The sequence below is a fragment of the Miscanthus floridulus genome, chromosome 19 (genome assembly GCF_019320115.1).
Source record: "Miscanthus floridulus cultivar M001 chromosome 19, ASM1932011v1, whole genome shotgun sequence".
Lineage (NCBI taxonomy): Eukaryota > Viridiplantae > Streptophyta > Magnoliopsida > Poales > Poaceae > Miscanthus > Miscanthus floridulus.
Genome location: NC_089598.1, coordinates 18,015,850 through 18,029,168, shown reverse-complemented (window position 1 = coordinate 18,029,168; position 13,319 = coordinate 18,015,850). Strand labels below are relative to the sequence as shown.

Here is a 13,319-nt window from a genome sequence, read left to right as displayed (position 1 = left end):
GCCATAGACCTGTGCTTTGTATATGGGGCAGATGAGGGAGTTTTTCCCCCTTGATCACTGCGGTCGAAGCCACAAATAAAGAGTGAGTCCCTTGGGACTCAAACTCTGACAACCCCAAGGGGGAGGTACTGAGAGTTAGACATACTTGAGTTTAAGAGAGTGATTTGGCCTATTAGAGTGGGTAGGAAGTATTAATTGAATATTAAGGACTCCATTAGTACTTAGAGAGTAGCAAGTGTACATCCACTCTTCTCACTAGGCTAGGTTGGTCATGTGAGAGTTTGTGCTTGTTACTCTTGGTGATCGGTATCATCTAGGTGGTGTGGCTCTTAGTAATCTCTCATTGGTGTCTGCGAGAGGCCCAAGAAGATGTACACGGTTGCAGTGATCCACCATTCTTGAGGATCAACCAATAGAGAGAACTTGGCCATGCGTCGATCAAGGGGAAGTAAGACCCTTGCGCGAGTGCTCCAACGAGAACTAGTGCGGAGTGTCGACTCTTCGATACCTTGAAAAAAAAATTATATGTGCTTCTAACCCTCTTTACTTTCCTCATTTACTTGTGTGCATTTTATATTCTTATAATTATCATGTTAGAGTAAGGTTGGAACTTAGGATGTAAAACCTTATGCAGTAGGAATATAGCACTTGTTAGGCACAATAGGTGAATTTGGATAGGTGATAGGTTCATTTCCAAGAAAATTTTACATTAGCCTAATTTGCCGACCCTCTTGGACATCTTCATACTTTCAATGTCAAATGCGTAAGGGACATTCCCATGGCGTTGGATAATGTTGTGTTTCCAAGGTTCGGGGCATGTGCATCCTTGAGTCTCGATATATCAGAACTAGCCAATTGTTAATGACATTAACTGGAAATGAATTGGAGTGTTTCCAAGGTCCTTTTCTGTGCATCCCTGAGTTTCGATATATCGAACCAGGCAATCATTACAAACAGGAATTAGGGGTGAAGAATGACATTAGGGGCCTCTGAATTTACTCTGTTGTATCTTTCTTATTGTCCAGAGACTTGGATGGACATGCATATAATTGTTATCTCTTGATTTAATAGAATCCCTTCCCCCTTCGGGGAAAAAATATAAATGTACAAAGTAAACAAATACCATATGAAGATAAAGATACACCGCACATGTTCCTTTCTTTCTTTCTTATAAAAAAGGCATCATACTAATTCGGAGGCAGTTTGTGTTGGCCATATGTTTAGCAAATTATAGGATAAACTAAATTTTTAAATAATCCTAGAACACATTAGTTTGTTGTCCATTTCTCTAGTTAATTCATACATATTCGTTGAGTACAAATTCCGTAGCAAAAGCACACAATTCATTGTGGTATGACCGAATATCAGCTATATGTAACACATGCCGACCGTTACGTGGAAAATAGCCCATAGCCCTCTTCTGAACGACTGAACAAGATCAAAATGTCATGGCAATACACTCCTCTCTAGCAGCGGCAAACAGGTCAGAGTTCATGTATCTCTCGCCCCCACTTGGAAACATGGTGACAATCATCTTCCCCTTGTTTTCTTCTCTCGATGCGACCTAAAGGTGCCCATTTCAAGGTTTACTAAAAAAATTCAGAATGGGAAATAACAATTAATGGAAGAGATTTTATTAGGATTGTTGCAAACCTTCAAGCAAGCAGCCAAGTTCGCTCCAGATGATATGCCCACAAGAAGGCCCTCTTCCCTGGCCAGCCTCCTAGCGTGCACCATCGCCTCATCAGTGGTCACTGTGACAGCCTCATCAATAACTGAGGTGTCCAGTACTTCAGGTAGAAATCCTGGTCCTATTCCCTGGATTTTGTGTTTGCCTGGTTCGCCACCTGAAGGACAGAATTTACTATGTCATTATCATTCAATGTGCACATGGATTGCTATTGTTCAGTGCAGAAAACATTGCTCTGTGATCATCCAAACAAAGTAGAAAGTACTCTATGCTCTAGAAGTATATACAGTATGGGTCATACAACTATGTTTATCCCTGACTAAAACTCATGTAGTGAAATTCCACTGTGCCTAATAATTGGTTAGAGCTTTTGACTTGCTGAAAACTGATGGGCCATCAATAGGGGACAACTATAATGGAAACTGAGGTATCTCTAAAGAAATGTTAGCTACTTAGGAATACTTTCTGGGAGCATAGAAGCACTCAATATAGTGCATTTTCTTCTGGCTCCCTAACTTCCTATATGTACCACGATCATTCACTCCAAAGATCATATATTAACCTAATTGATGGTTCTGAATGGTGTACTAGTACTACCTGAAACAACTGGACTCTCTGCAGGCTCAACACAGATGATCTTGATACTGGGGTTCTGCATCTTCAGATACTTCCCAACACCAGATACTGTACCTCCTGATCCCGAACCAGCTACAAATATGTCCACCTTGCCAGCAGTGTCCTTCCAAATCTCAGGTCCTGTATATCAGTACACGCCAATAACATGCAATTTATTATGATAGCATGTAGAAACGACATTGTCACCTGCACCAGTTCCAACAAAGTACATTAAATAGGACAGAGCCCTTGAAGTGTACAGGATGTTCGGTGCAACCCTTTGGTTTTTGAACTATCGATGACATCAGGGTCAATAAACACGGTGCAGGCAATCAGGTTATGAGATTTGCATTGTCGTCATGTGAGAAGGAAAGAATTTAAAAGAGTGCATAGCATAATTTTGCAAGTTGAAACATCGAGAAAGTATAGATTTCAGGGGGGGAAAAATCGTCTCCGTAAGCTAACTAATGTATACTGAAATAAAAACAGCGTATCCAAACTCATTCAGTAACCATACCAGTCCATCTAATATGTGCTTCAGGATTTGCTTTGTTCTTGAATTGATCAAGAACATGTACATTGGGCAATTCTTTTTTGAGCTCCTCAACCTTCGCATCTATGCCCGGGAATCCAAGGGCTGGATCTGCATGTCACACTCATGGATGAGTAGTTCACCCATACAATTCCACTGAATTTACACTGCCACTGCAGCATGCAAGTAGCATCCGAAATGAAAAGTCAAACAAGGTGCTACAGTAGCTTCGATCGTAGAAATTGTCTCACCTGTTAAATACAACTCTGCACCCATGTATCTCAGCAGGATCTGCTTATCGAGCGAGTATTGACCTGGCATAACTGCAACGAACCTGTAACCTTTGCGAAGAGCAATGAGTACTAATCCTAACCCCAAGTTGCCGCTTGTCGGCTCGACAAGTGTTGTGACACCAGGTGAAATCAACCCCCTCTCCTCTGCATCTTCAATCATTCTTCAGAAGAAAATAGAAATGTTACTGTGCAGTCTGTGGTAGTACAATCATATAACAGAGAAACAATATGGAAAAAATTAGTTGGCTACAGCATAAATCTAGAAAGTGTGCTAGTGCAATCATATAACAGAGGAACAATTAGTTAGATACAGCATTAGATCCAGAAAGTCTAGGACCATCAAATAGTCTAGTGTTTCTGAACATGGCAAAAATGCAGGCCATACATGTGTGAAGTTGGGAGACACGTGCAGGACAGACACGAGATTGCCTGCCAGTTGACTTTGTGTTCCCTCTTCCCAGTTTGCTATTTCTCAGCTAAAAATCGAATCAGATGATGGAGAAACAGGATAACTAAAACTGGTCAGAGTTCCATCTGAGCTCCCTAACCCCAGTTGAGGAAAAAAAAAAAGAGGAGGAAAAAAAATGTCAGACCTCAAAGCGCTGCGATCCTTGACGGAGCAGAGTGGCTGGTACGCCTCGACCTTGCCGACGATCCGGGCATCTACCCCTTCCTTGCTGGCAATTCGCTTGAGCTCGATCAGAGGTGTCCAGCCGATGAGCTGAAGGAATCGTCCCACACGAACAGTTAATCTCTCATGGCGCCCCCAAAACCAAAAGGCAAGCACGAAGACGAGAGCGAGAGAGGAGGAAGAGAACATGAGGGGGGGAGGGGCTGACGACCTGCGTGACATCAGAGGCGATGTGCTCCTGCTGCCCTTCGCTGCAAGCGGACGACGGGTTGAGGAGAGAGGGAATCCCCCTCCTCCCGGCCTCCTCTCCCGCCATTGATGCTGCTCCAAAGTCCAAACTACCGAGCGTTTCTTGGCCTCTCACAGCGTGCTGTCAGTGAAGACTGAAGACTGAAGATTGCCTCTTGCGAGCCGCGGAGACTCTTTTAGCAGCTGCACTTGCTGATTTTTTTTATAGGCTATTACGAAGTAAATTGTAGTAATACGGTCCAGTCCACGACCACCGGTGTCCATGTCAGTCTAATAAATTTGCAAATGTTTCTGGATTGGAGGTTTGCGGGCCTTGTTTAGATTGAAGAAAATTTCAAACCGATGAATAGTAGCACTTTCATCTTATTTGGTAAATATTGTTCAATCGTGGACCAACTAAGCTTAAAAGATTCATATCGTGATTTCCAACTAAACTATGCAATTAGTTATTTTTTTTACCTACATTTAATACTCTATACAAGCGTCCAAAAATTAATGTGGTAGAGAGAATGAAAAAACTTGGAACTTTGAAGGGAACTAAACAAGGCCGCGAATTGCGATTGGTAAAGGATGTCCATTTGGCAGGCCTGCATAATTGATGGGTTCTGACGGCCTGCATAATTGGGCCTTGTTTAGATGCCACCAAAATTCCAAGTTTTTTCACTCTCTTTCCATCACATCAATTTTTAGCCGCTTGTATGGAGTATTAAATGTAGGTAAAAAAAATAACTAATTACACAGTTTAATTGGAAATCACGAGATGAATCTTTTAAGCCTAGTTGGTCCACGATTGGACAATATTTGTCAAATAAAACGAAAGTGGTACTATTCATCGGGTTGAAATTTTTTCAGCATCTAAACGAGGCCTTGTTTAATGTCAGGTTTCAACCAAAGGATGTCCATTTGGCAGCCGCAGCCACATGTTTTGATGGGTTCTGACGACTTCTGAGCTCTGACTTCGCTGGAACCAAGGCGGAAGACCTCGGAAGAAGAGATGGAAGGATCAGCTGACAAAGCCCTGTTTAGGTCCCACCTAAAAACCAAAAATTTTTAAAATTCTTGCACAGTTTGCCTGTAATTGACGAGACGAATCTTTTAAGCCTAGATAGTCCATAATTGGACAATTTTTTCCAAATATAAACGAAAGTGCTACAATAGCCAAAAGCTGAGCAAAACCGAAGACGAAATGATCAACCAGGTCATCACCTTGCATTGCTGATTAGTACCATATTTGATGTACATCTTCCGTTCTAAAAACCCATCGTTCTAGGTTTAAGTTATTTTTTAATTTAATCAGATTTATAAAAAAATATTAACAAGATTTTATTTACAAATAGATTTGAACAAGGTCACCCGACCCAACTAAGTACAAATTAACTCAGCCAATAGCCAACCGATCCAATCCACCTGATTCCGAAATTAACCACATAACCTTTATTTGATTACTAATAAACCTTTAATTGATTCGTAGGGCTTTCCCTTCTCCGAAGAGAAGGAGCCCTTCCAGAAATTCTCAGTGGCCCAGTGGGCCAAAGAGGGGGTTTGGAAATAGTTTTCAACCAGCAATTGACGCGCCTCGGTATGACCTCATAAGCTGCGTCATTGCCCCAAGCGCAAAGATGGTTTCTACAGGTCGCCCGTCCCCGCTTCTTGTACTCGCTTCCCCCTGCCTCACCGACTCTCCTCTTCCGAGGTGGGACAAAAAGATCCATACCGCGGAACGCGACTGCTCACCACGCACGGTGCTTTCTGTTCCCACCTGGGCCCTTTCGAATTGTCACGGGCCACACGCGCAACGCCTCGTGCTCTCCTCCACGGGCCGGGCTAAACATGCGCTCGGTTTCCACTGGGTCTCTCTCTCCTGCTCTCCCTCTATTTGAGGCCCGTTTCCTCGCACCTCCGTCGCAAGGGCAGGGCCCTCGTGCTGCTGGACCAATAGGCAGTAGGCACCGCCCAGCCCACTCGAGCGTCCAAGGCTTCAGCCTTCAGTATGTAGTACGGTACTGCACCTCCGACTCACCGCGCCGCCGCGCTAGCCCGCTGCACCGCCGCGATGCTGCACCTCCGAAACCACCTCCTCCCTCACCTCCGCGCCGCGTCCCCGCTGCTCTCTCCCATCCACCGCCACCGCGCGTGCCTCCTCTCCGCCTCCGCGGCCGCCCCCTTCTCCCTCGAGGACTACCTCGTGGCCGCCTGCGGCCTCAGCCCAGCGCAAGCCCGCAAGGCGTCCAAGCAAGCGCTCGAGGAGGCATCCAGAGAAGCCGGGAAACCATTCGAGGAGCTTAGGAGCTCCCGCCTCAACTCCGCCTCCAACCCCGACGCCGTCCTCGCCCTGCTCTCCAGCGCCGGCGTCTCCCGCGCCGACATCGCCGCCGTCGTCGCCGCGGACCCGCTGATCCTCCGCTCCTGTGTAAACAAGATCGGGCCCCGCCTCCTCGCTCTCCGTGACCGCATCGGCCTGTCCGCTCCGCAGATCTCACGCTTCCTCTTGGTCGGCTCCCGGAAGCTCCGTTCCGGCGACGTCTGTCCCAACCTCGAGTTCTTGATCTCCTCCTTCGGCTCGCTCGAGCCGGTCCTAGCCGTCATGAAGGGGAGCAAGAGCATCCTAACCTTGGACCTTGATAGGGTGATCAAGCCTAACTTCGCGCAGTTTCGCCAGTGCGGTCTAACGTCTCGAGATATTGCCCAGATGTGTTCCTATTGCCCGTGGCTGATTGGGTTCCAACCAGAGCGCGTCAAGGATTTCCTGCTGCGCGCAGAAGACCTTGGGGTGTCCCGCGGATCGCCCATGTTCAAGCACATGGTAGCAGCGATGTCCCGTACCAACAAAGAGAAGAATGCTGCCACGCTCGAGTTTCTGAAGAGGAGTCTTGGTTGCTCTGAGAGCGAAGCTGCCTTTGCTGTGTCCAAGACGCCAAGCATTCTAGGACTATCTGATGAGTGCCTTCTCCCCAAGATCCAGTTCTTGAACAACGAGGTTGGACTGGAGCCGCAGTACATTCTGCAAAATCCTTCCCTGCTCACATACAGCCTAGAGAAGCGGCTAGTGCCCCGATATTGTGCCATGAAGATCCTGCGGGCAAAGGGATTGATGAATAGCAATTTTTGCAGATTAGCTCAAATTGGAGAGCAGAAATTCAGATTGAAGTTCATAGACCGTCACAAGGACTCTGTTTCTGGGCTAGTACATGCTTATGTCACAGCTCGTGCTGCCCTTGTGCCCTCTGGAGTCTAATTATGACATCTTGAATGAAATGTTTAAATCCATTATATTTTCTAGGCAGATGGTAGAACTGCAACTCATGGTGCACTCTTTCTCAGTTCTTGGTTCCTGCAATTGAACCACTAGTGATGTTTGACTAGCATTGCTCAAGTTATGTTTTGGTTATCTATGAAGGAACTGGTTTGGCTTTAGGGCTGGATATCGAGCCAGTTCGGCTCGGCTCGGCTCGGCTTGTTAATATTACGAGCTAGAGGGGTAGCTTGGCTCGGCTCGTTACCAAGCTCGAGTTGGCTCGCCACAAATTCAATGTCAACATCATCATCTTCTCCCTGGAAAACAATTCATAAAATCAACATTTAAGTACCACAACAATTATAAAATTAAAATTCATATGAAACAGCTGAAAATAAGGATTACATACCAATAGAATATGTGTACACTTCTAGGTCAGCATCATCATCTTCTGGATTCATGGTCGTGGGCTGATAGGCCTCAGCTCGTTTCAGCTCGCGAGCTGGCTCGTTAAAATAGCGAGCTAGACTTCCAGCTCAACTCGCGAAAAAGTTAAAATGAGCCAAGTCGAGCTGAGCTGAGCCGGCCACGAGTCAAGCGAGTTGGCGAGCCGCGAGTATTTTGTCCAGCCTTAGTTTGGCTTATTTTGAAGCCTCACTGCACATGTTTGTCAGTCGCTTCTGCCTCACACTTGGCTGAAGTTTAAGTGCTTAACATAGTTGTTCTTCTGCTAGGTCCTTGTAATTACCTAATTACTGGGACTTTCAACTTTGACAGGATTAGCTTTCCCTTTTCTCTAACCGTGCTTGCCCAAGATGTTCTATTTCAACCATTGTTTTACCTATACACTAGTCACTGATACTTGTTTGGCACTTCCCTGTTTCGTTTTTAGCTGAGTTGTTTACTTTTACTTGTACTGATGTTTGCATTGTACATTACTTCTCTGAACCTAAACTAGTACTTTCAGTTAGTGGCCAAATTGCTACTGAGAAGAAACTTTCTACAGTATGAGACAATTTTGTAATGCCAGTGTTGCAACTTGCAAGTGACAACAAAATATCCTTGATTTCTAAGGAATGTTTTGGTGCCATGGAGCTCTGCCCATGCACCAAAGATGGTTGTCTGTTTGGCCTTAAGTGGATGAGATAAAACACTGAAAATCGATGGCAAATAGTAAGGGAGAAGGTTTCACAGAGGACTAATTTGTTGTTCTTGCATGCCCCCCCCCCCCCCCCCCCCCCCACCCCCACCCCCCACCCCCCACCGCACACAGAGAGAGAGAGAGAGAATCACCCTTCTATGCTGGCATCTTAACTTGGCCACCTAGGATTAAAGAAATTGGTTTGTCATATATAGAGAACATTTCTATCTGGAAATAAATCCATTAAATAACGAAACAAAATGTTCTAAAATCGAAGGCTTGAACTTGTTTATTTGCATTTTGATTAATCTTGTGATTTTGAGAAGTAGGAATTTCTCTCAACATATTTGGATTTTTATAGCCTGTGTATGATGGATAAGTAGCACGGTACTGTTTATACGACTTCTCTTTTTATATGCCATACTATGCATTCTGGGTTTATGGTTTCACATGATGTGCGCAAGAACTTGATGTGTTTTCTAAGCATGATCACAAAAGGCCGTTGTAACCACCGGATGCCTTCTGTTTTGAGCTGCTTCTAAAATTCCAGGCCTGTGGAGAATTCTTTATTTGCTTGTAAGTTTGAAGTCCGGCTGCTGTCCGGGCTTCGATATGTTTTCCATAGCTTATGTGCAGAAGCAGGAAAAGAGATGGGCCAAGTGCATGCCTAATTTTCTATGGCATGTGTGTAATGACAAAGACTACAGGGTGCTTTCCTCCTTTGCTGGAACCAGGGGCCTTCCCCTGCCGTTATCTGGGACTCCAGCTCCATACAGGTCCATTCAAAAGGTGCATGTGCAGCCCCTGATTGGGCGCATTGGCCAGAGGCTCCCCCGCCTGGAAGGGGAGATGGCTCAACAAAGCAGGTCGCCTGACGCTCGGCGGTTCTTTTTTCCATGCCGACTTATCACCTCACTGTGTTTCTTCTGGCGGCTTAGGCAAGAAAGAAAATAGACAAAATCAAAAGATCTGTCTTTTGGAAAGGTGTTGAGAACGCAAATGGCAGCCACTGCCTGGTAAATTGGCCAACGGTGACCCGACCAAAAGACCTGGGCGGCTTGAGGGTGCCTGATCTGGAGAAATTCGGGAGAGCTCTCCGACTTCATTGGTTGTGGCAAGAATGGGTAGACGAGTCAAAGCCGTGGGCGGGCTCCCAACTCCCATGTAATGATGCAAATCGGCTACTCTTCGACTTGTTGACCGTGGTCACAATTGGAGATGGCGCAAAAGCCAGGTTCTGGCACAGCAGCTGGCTAGAGGGAGTAGCACTAGCACCCAGAAACTTGGCGCCACACTTGTTCCTCCTAGTCACCAGAAAAAACAAGACGGTACAACAGGAGCTTCAAAACAATAACCGGATACACTCACTAAGGGGAAAGATCACCACTGCTACCCATATAGAAGAGTTCGTCTCTCTATGGATCAGAATTCAAAATGTTGCTCCCAGGTGTACGTGACTCGATCACTTGGAAATGGACGTCGAACTGCTGCTATTCCACTCGATCAGCTTACCGTATTCAGCTCAGCGGCACCTATGGGAGGTTCAGGAACAACCAAATTTGGAAGGCACACACTAAAAATAAATGCAAAGTCTTTGTGTGGATTCTCATTCAGGACAAAATCCTAACAGCAGACAACTTGTAAAGAAGAGGATGGCCACGTAAGGAACGCTGCGTTCTCTGTGACGGACCCTTGGAGACTGGACTGCACCTATCACTTCTATGCCCATACGCCAAAGCAGTGTGGAACCAAATCTTGGACTGGGAGCACTTTGATATACATCTCCCACAGCCACAGCATGACCCCTTGCACATTCACGACTGGTGGGAGGAGGCCGCAAAGAAGGTACCCAAGGAAGAGCGAAGGCGCTTTAACAGAATGGCGACCTACACTTTCTGGAACATATGGAAGGAACGGAACAGACGGATTTTCAATAATGTGTCGGAAACGGCGTTACAGACTGCTTCAAGAGTGAGGGAAGACATTATGTTAAGAAAGAGGGTCATACATAGACTGGCTTAGAAACTCCTCAGTGAGTTTTGTTGTGTTCCGTCATTTTCCCGGCTGAGTCCTGAAATGACGATTTGTACATAAAAACCTCTATTTCCTACCTTAATTGAAGGACAGAGCTCCTACCATTACTTTCAAATAACAGGAGTTATTTTTATAGAATACTCCTATACGTTCATTGTATGATAAGCTGTAAAACCTGTTTGCCTCCACAGTGTCATTTACTCGAAGATACGAGTACCAAGTCCCAGAAATATGTTTGTGTGGAGACTGCTGACAGTATGGCTCCCAAAGTCCCAATTCCTGGGTTTTCAGTGTTTTTCAGTCCAAAGTGCAGTGCTATCTTCCAAAATAAAGGGGAGATCAAAATTTCATGGCGATGCACTCCTCTCGTACATCTGCAAAGAGGTCGGAGTTCATGTATCTCTCGCCACCACTCGGGAATACGGTGACGATCATCTTGCCCCTGTTCTCCTCTCTCGAAGCGACCTGAAGAAACACTCGAAGGATCACTGTATGAACCTTCAGGCAGGGAATTGAAATGCGAGAAGAAGAGTCAGTTAGCTAGGATGTGTGTCTGAACCTTCAAGCAAGCTGCCAGGTTTGCTCCGGAAGAAATGCCCACAAGCAGGCCCTCTTCCTTGGCCAGCCTCCTCGCGTTCACCATGGCCTCCTCAGTGGTCACGGTGACAGTCTCGTCGATGACCGAGGTGTCCAGGACTTCAGGTATAAATCCTGGCCCTACTCCCTGGATTTTATGCTTGCCAGGCGCGCCACCTGAAGAATACCAATGCTATCAATGTGCAGATACAGTTTTAGAGTTTGTGATTCTTATAGCAAATATTGTATTTTGTTAAGCCACACTGCTCAAGAGTCAAGGCTTCCAAAAGATTATTTTGAATTAACTGCTGTTTCTACATTTGTGTAATACTACCTGAAATCACTGGGCTTTCTGCAGGCTCAACACAGATGATCTTGACGCCTGGATTTTGCATCTTCAGATACTTTCCAACACCAGAAACAGTGCCTCCTGTGCCTGAACCGGCAACAAATATGTCCACCTTGCCTGCTGTGTCCTTCCAGATCTCAGGTCCTGTGTTTGTAAACAGTAGGCAAGGTGTCATGACACCATGTAGTAACAACATAGTATTAAGCTACAACAGTACCAGCAGAATTGGTTTAGTAATACAAATCCTGACCAATAATTGTTACTGCCCTAGTAGAATACAATATTCTAATAGTGCCCACGATTTTGGTGGGTTTCTAAACTATGACGGCAACAGGGCCCTGAAGAGTAACATGTTGCACAAAGGATTCAGGTTCTGAATTTCTGATACAATGATATTTGCACTAGCATAGCATGACGGTCGGTCTAGAAATATCGGTACCATTTATACCCCTATTAGCATGTGTTAGAAGCAAGAAACAGGACTTCCATATAAATGCATACATAAAAATACTATTCCACGGTAGCTAACTCCTGTTATATCCATACATAAAAAGGACAGCAGCTAACTCCTGTTTACCGAGATATAAGCATGATTTGAACACATATTCTATCCATACCGGTCAATCTGAAGTGGGCTTCAGAATTTGCTTTATTCGTAACTTGATTCAGAACATGTACATTTGGCAGTTGTTTTCGGAGCTGTTCAACTTTGTCAAACATGCCCGGAAAACCAAGGGCCGGATCTGCATATACGTTACACCCAAAGGAAGAAGGTCACCCATAAAATTCCTTAATCAAGGGAATATGACTGAAAAAAAGCAATTAAGGTGATGCCATAACTTTCTTCAACTAATCGTACCAGTTAAGTGCAGCTCAGCACCCATGAATCTCAACAAGATCTGCTTGTCAAGCGAATATTTAGCTGGCATAACTGCAATGAGCCTGTAACCCTTCTGAATAGCAAATAGAACCAATCCTAACCCCATGTTACCGCTCGTCGGCTCGACTAGTGTTGTGACTCCAGGTGAAATCAATCCCCTCTCCTCTGCATCTTCTATCATTCTTCAGAAGAAAAATGGAAGGTAAGTGTCAGCACAGGTGTGCATCTTATGTCATTCTTCAGAAGAAAACAGAAGGAACAAGGAAGTGTCAACACAGATGTTAGCTGAATCTTATTATCTTCTAATAATAACACAACCGCAATGGAAAAGTTTTCGCCATCCTTTCTCGGGAGAGAGAAAAAAAACTATTTGGATTAGCATAAACAAATACAGGTCTCTGGATGGAAAAGATGGTACCTCAAAGCAGAGCGATCCTTGATGGAGCAAAGCGGCTGGTAAGCCTCGATCTTGCCAACGATCCGCGCATCAATCCCAGCCTTGCTGGTGATTCGCTTCAGTTCGATCAGTGGTGTCCATCCTATGAGCTGAGGAAATTGTTGCACAAGAACAATCACTCTCTCATTTCACCTTATTCCACCAGTAGCATAGAACCAAAAAGATTGGATGACAAGAGAGGATAGAAGATCTCACCTGAGTGATGTCAGAAGACCATCAATGGAGGAGGAAGATAGCTTCAGCAGAGAAGGAATACCCCTCCTGCCAACCTCCTCGCCATCCATGGCTGCTGCTCCAGGTCGACACTCCTGCTGCTTCTTGGATTCGCTTCTCTGAAGCTGGAGGAGGGAGTAGGCAGACAGGGACGACTGTACCCTGCAGCTCGGAGATATTTGTTGTAGGCTTGTAGCTGCAGCCCCACTCTAACCCATGACAACAAAAAGTTTTTCTAAAAGGTGCTACAGTAGTCATCACGTTAAATCTTGCGATACGTGTATAGAGCATTAAATATAGATGGAAAAAAAAACTAATTGTACAGTTTGATTAAAAATCGCGAGACGAACATTTTAAACCTAATTAGTTTATAATTGAATACTAATTATTAAATAAAAACGAAAATGCTACCGTAGCCAAATTA

General features: G+C 45.1%; 2 protein-coding genes and 2 pseudogenes across 2 annotated transcripts; 1 reads left to right on the top strand and 3 right to left on the bottom strand.

Moving 5' to 3' along the window:
* Window positions 1-1,125: 1,125 nt before the first annotated feature.
* Window positions 1,126-4,213, bottom strand: LOC136527575 (cysteine synthase-like). The gene is made up of 7 exons (XM_066520359.1): window positions 3,973-4,213; window positions 3,724-3,851; window positions 3,089-3,291; window positions 2,823-2,948; window positions 2,288-2,446; window positions 1,654-1,847; window positions 1,126-1,564 (listed from the first exon to the last, which is right to left on the bottom strand). The coding sequence occupies exons 1-7, from the start codon at window positions 4,075-4,077 to the stop codon at window positions 1,439-1,441; spliced, it is 1,041 nt and encodes a 346-aa protein (XP_066376456.1). The 5' UTR covers window positions 4,078-4,213; the 3' UTR covers window positions 1,126-1,438.
* Window positions 4,214-5,471: 1,258 nt separating this feature from the next.
* LOC136529417 (transcription termination factor MTERF8, chloroplastic-like) lies at window positions 5,472-7,743 on the top strand. The gene has a single exon (XM_066522489.1). The coding sequence runs from the start codon at window positions 6,064-6,066 to the stop codon at window positions 7,243-7,245; it is 1,182 nt and encodes a 393-aa protein (XP_066378586.1). The 5' UTR covers window positions 5,472-6,063; the 3' UTR covers window positions 7,246-7,743.
* LOC136530241 (U4 spliceosomal RNA) lies at window positions 5,482-5,631 on the bottom strand (annotated as a pseudogene).
* Window positions 7,744-9,926: 2,183 nt separating the features above from the next.
* On the bottom strand, window positions 9,927-12,966 carry LOC136527593 (cysteine synthase-like; annotated as a pseudogene).
* Between the last annotated feature and the right edge of the window lie 353 nt (window positions 12,967-13,319).

Excerpts from the sequence above, each read along its gene's own strand:
- LOC136527575 (XM_066520359.1), bottom strand. The coding sequence starts at position 4,077 with ATGGCGGGAGAGGAGGCCGGGAGGAGGGGGATTCCCTCTCTCCTCAAC. Across the intron at positions 2,447-2,822 it reads AGCACATATTAGATGGACTG|GACCTGAGATTTGGAAGGAC; the intron begins GTATGGTTACTG and ends ACTGATATACAG. Across the intron at positions 1,565-1,653 it reads ACTTGGCTGCTTGCTTGAAG|GTCGCATCGAGAGAAGAAAA; the intron begins GTTTGCAACAAT and ends GGGCACCTTTAG.
- LOC136529417 (XM_066522489.1), top strand. The coding sequence starts at position 6,064 with ATGCTGCACCTCCGAAACCACCTCCTCCCTCACCTCCGCGCCGCGTCC.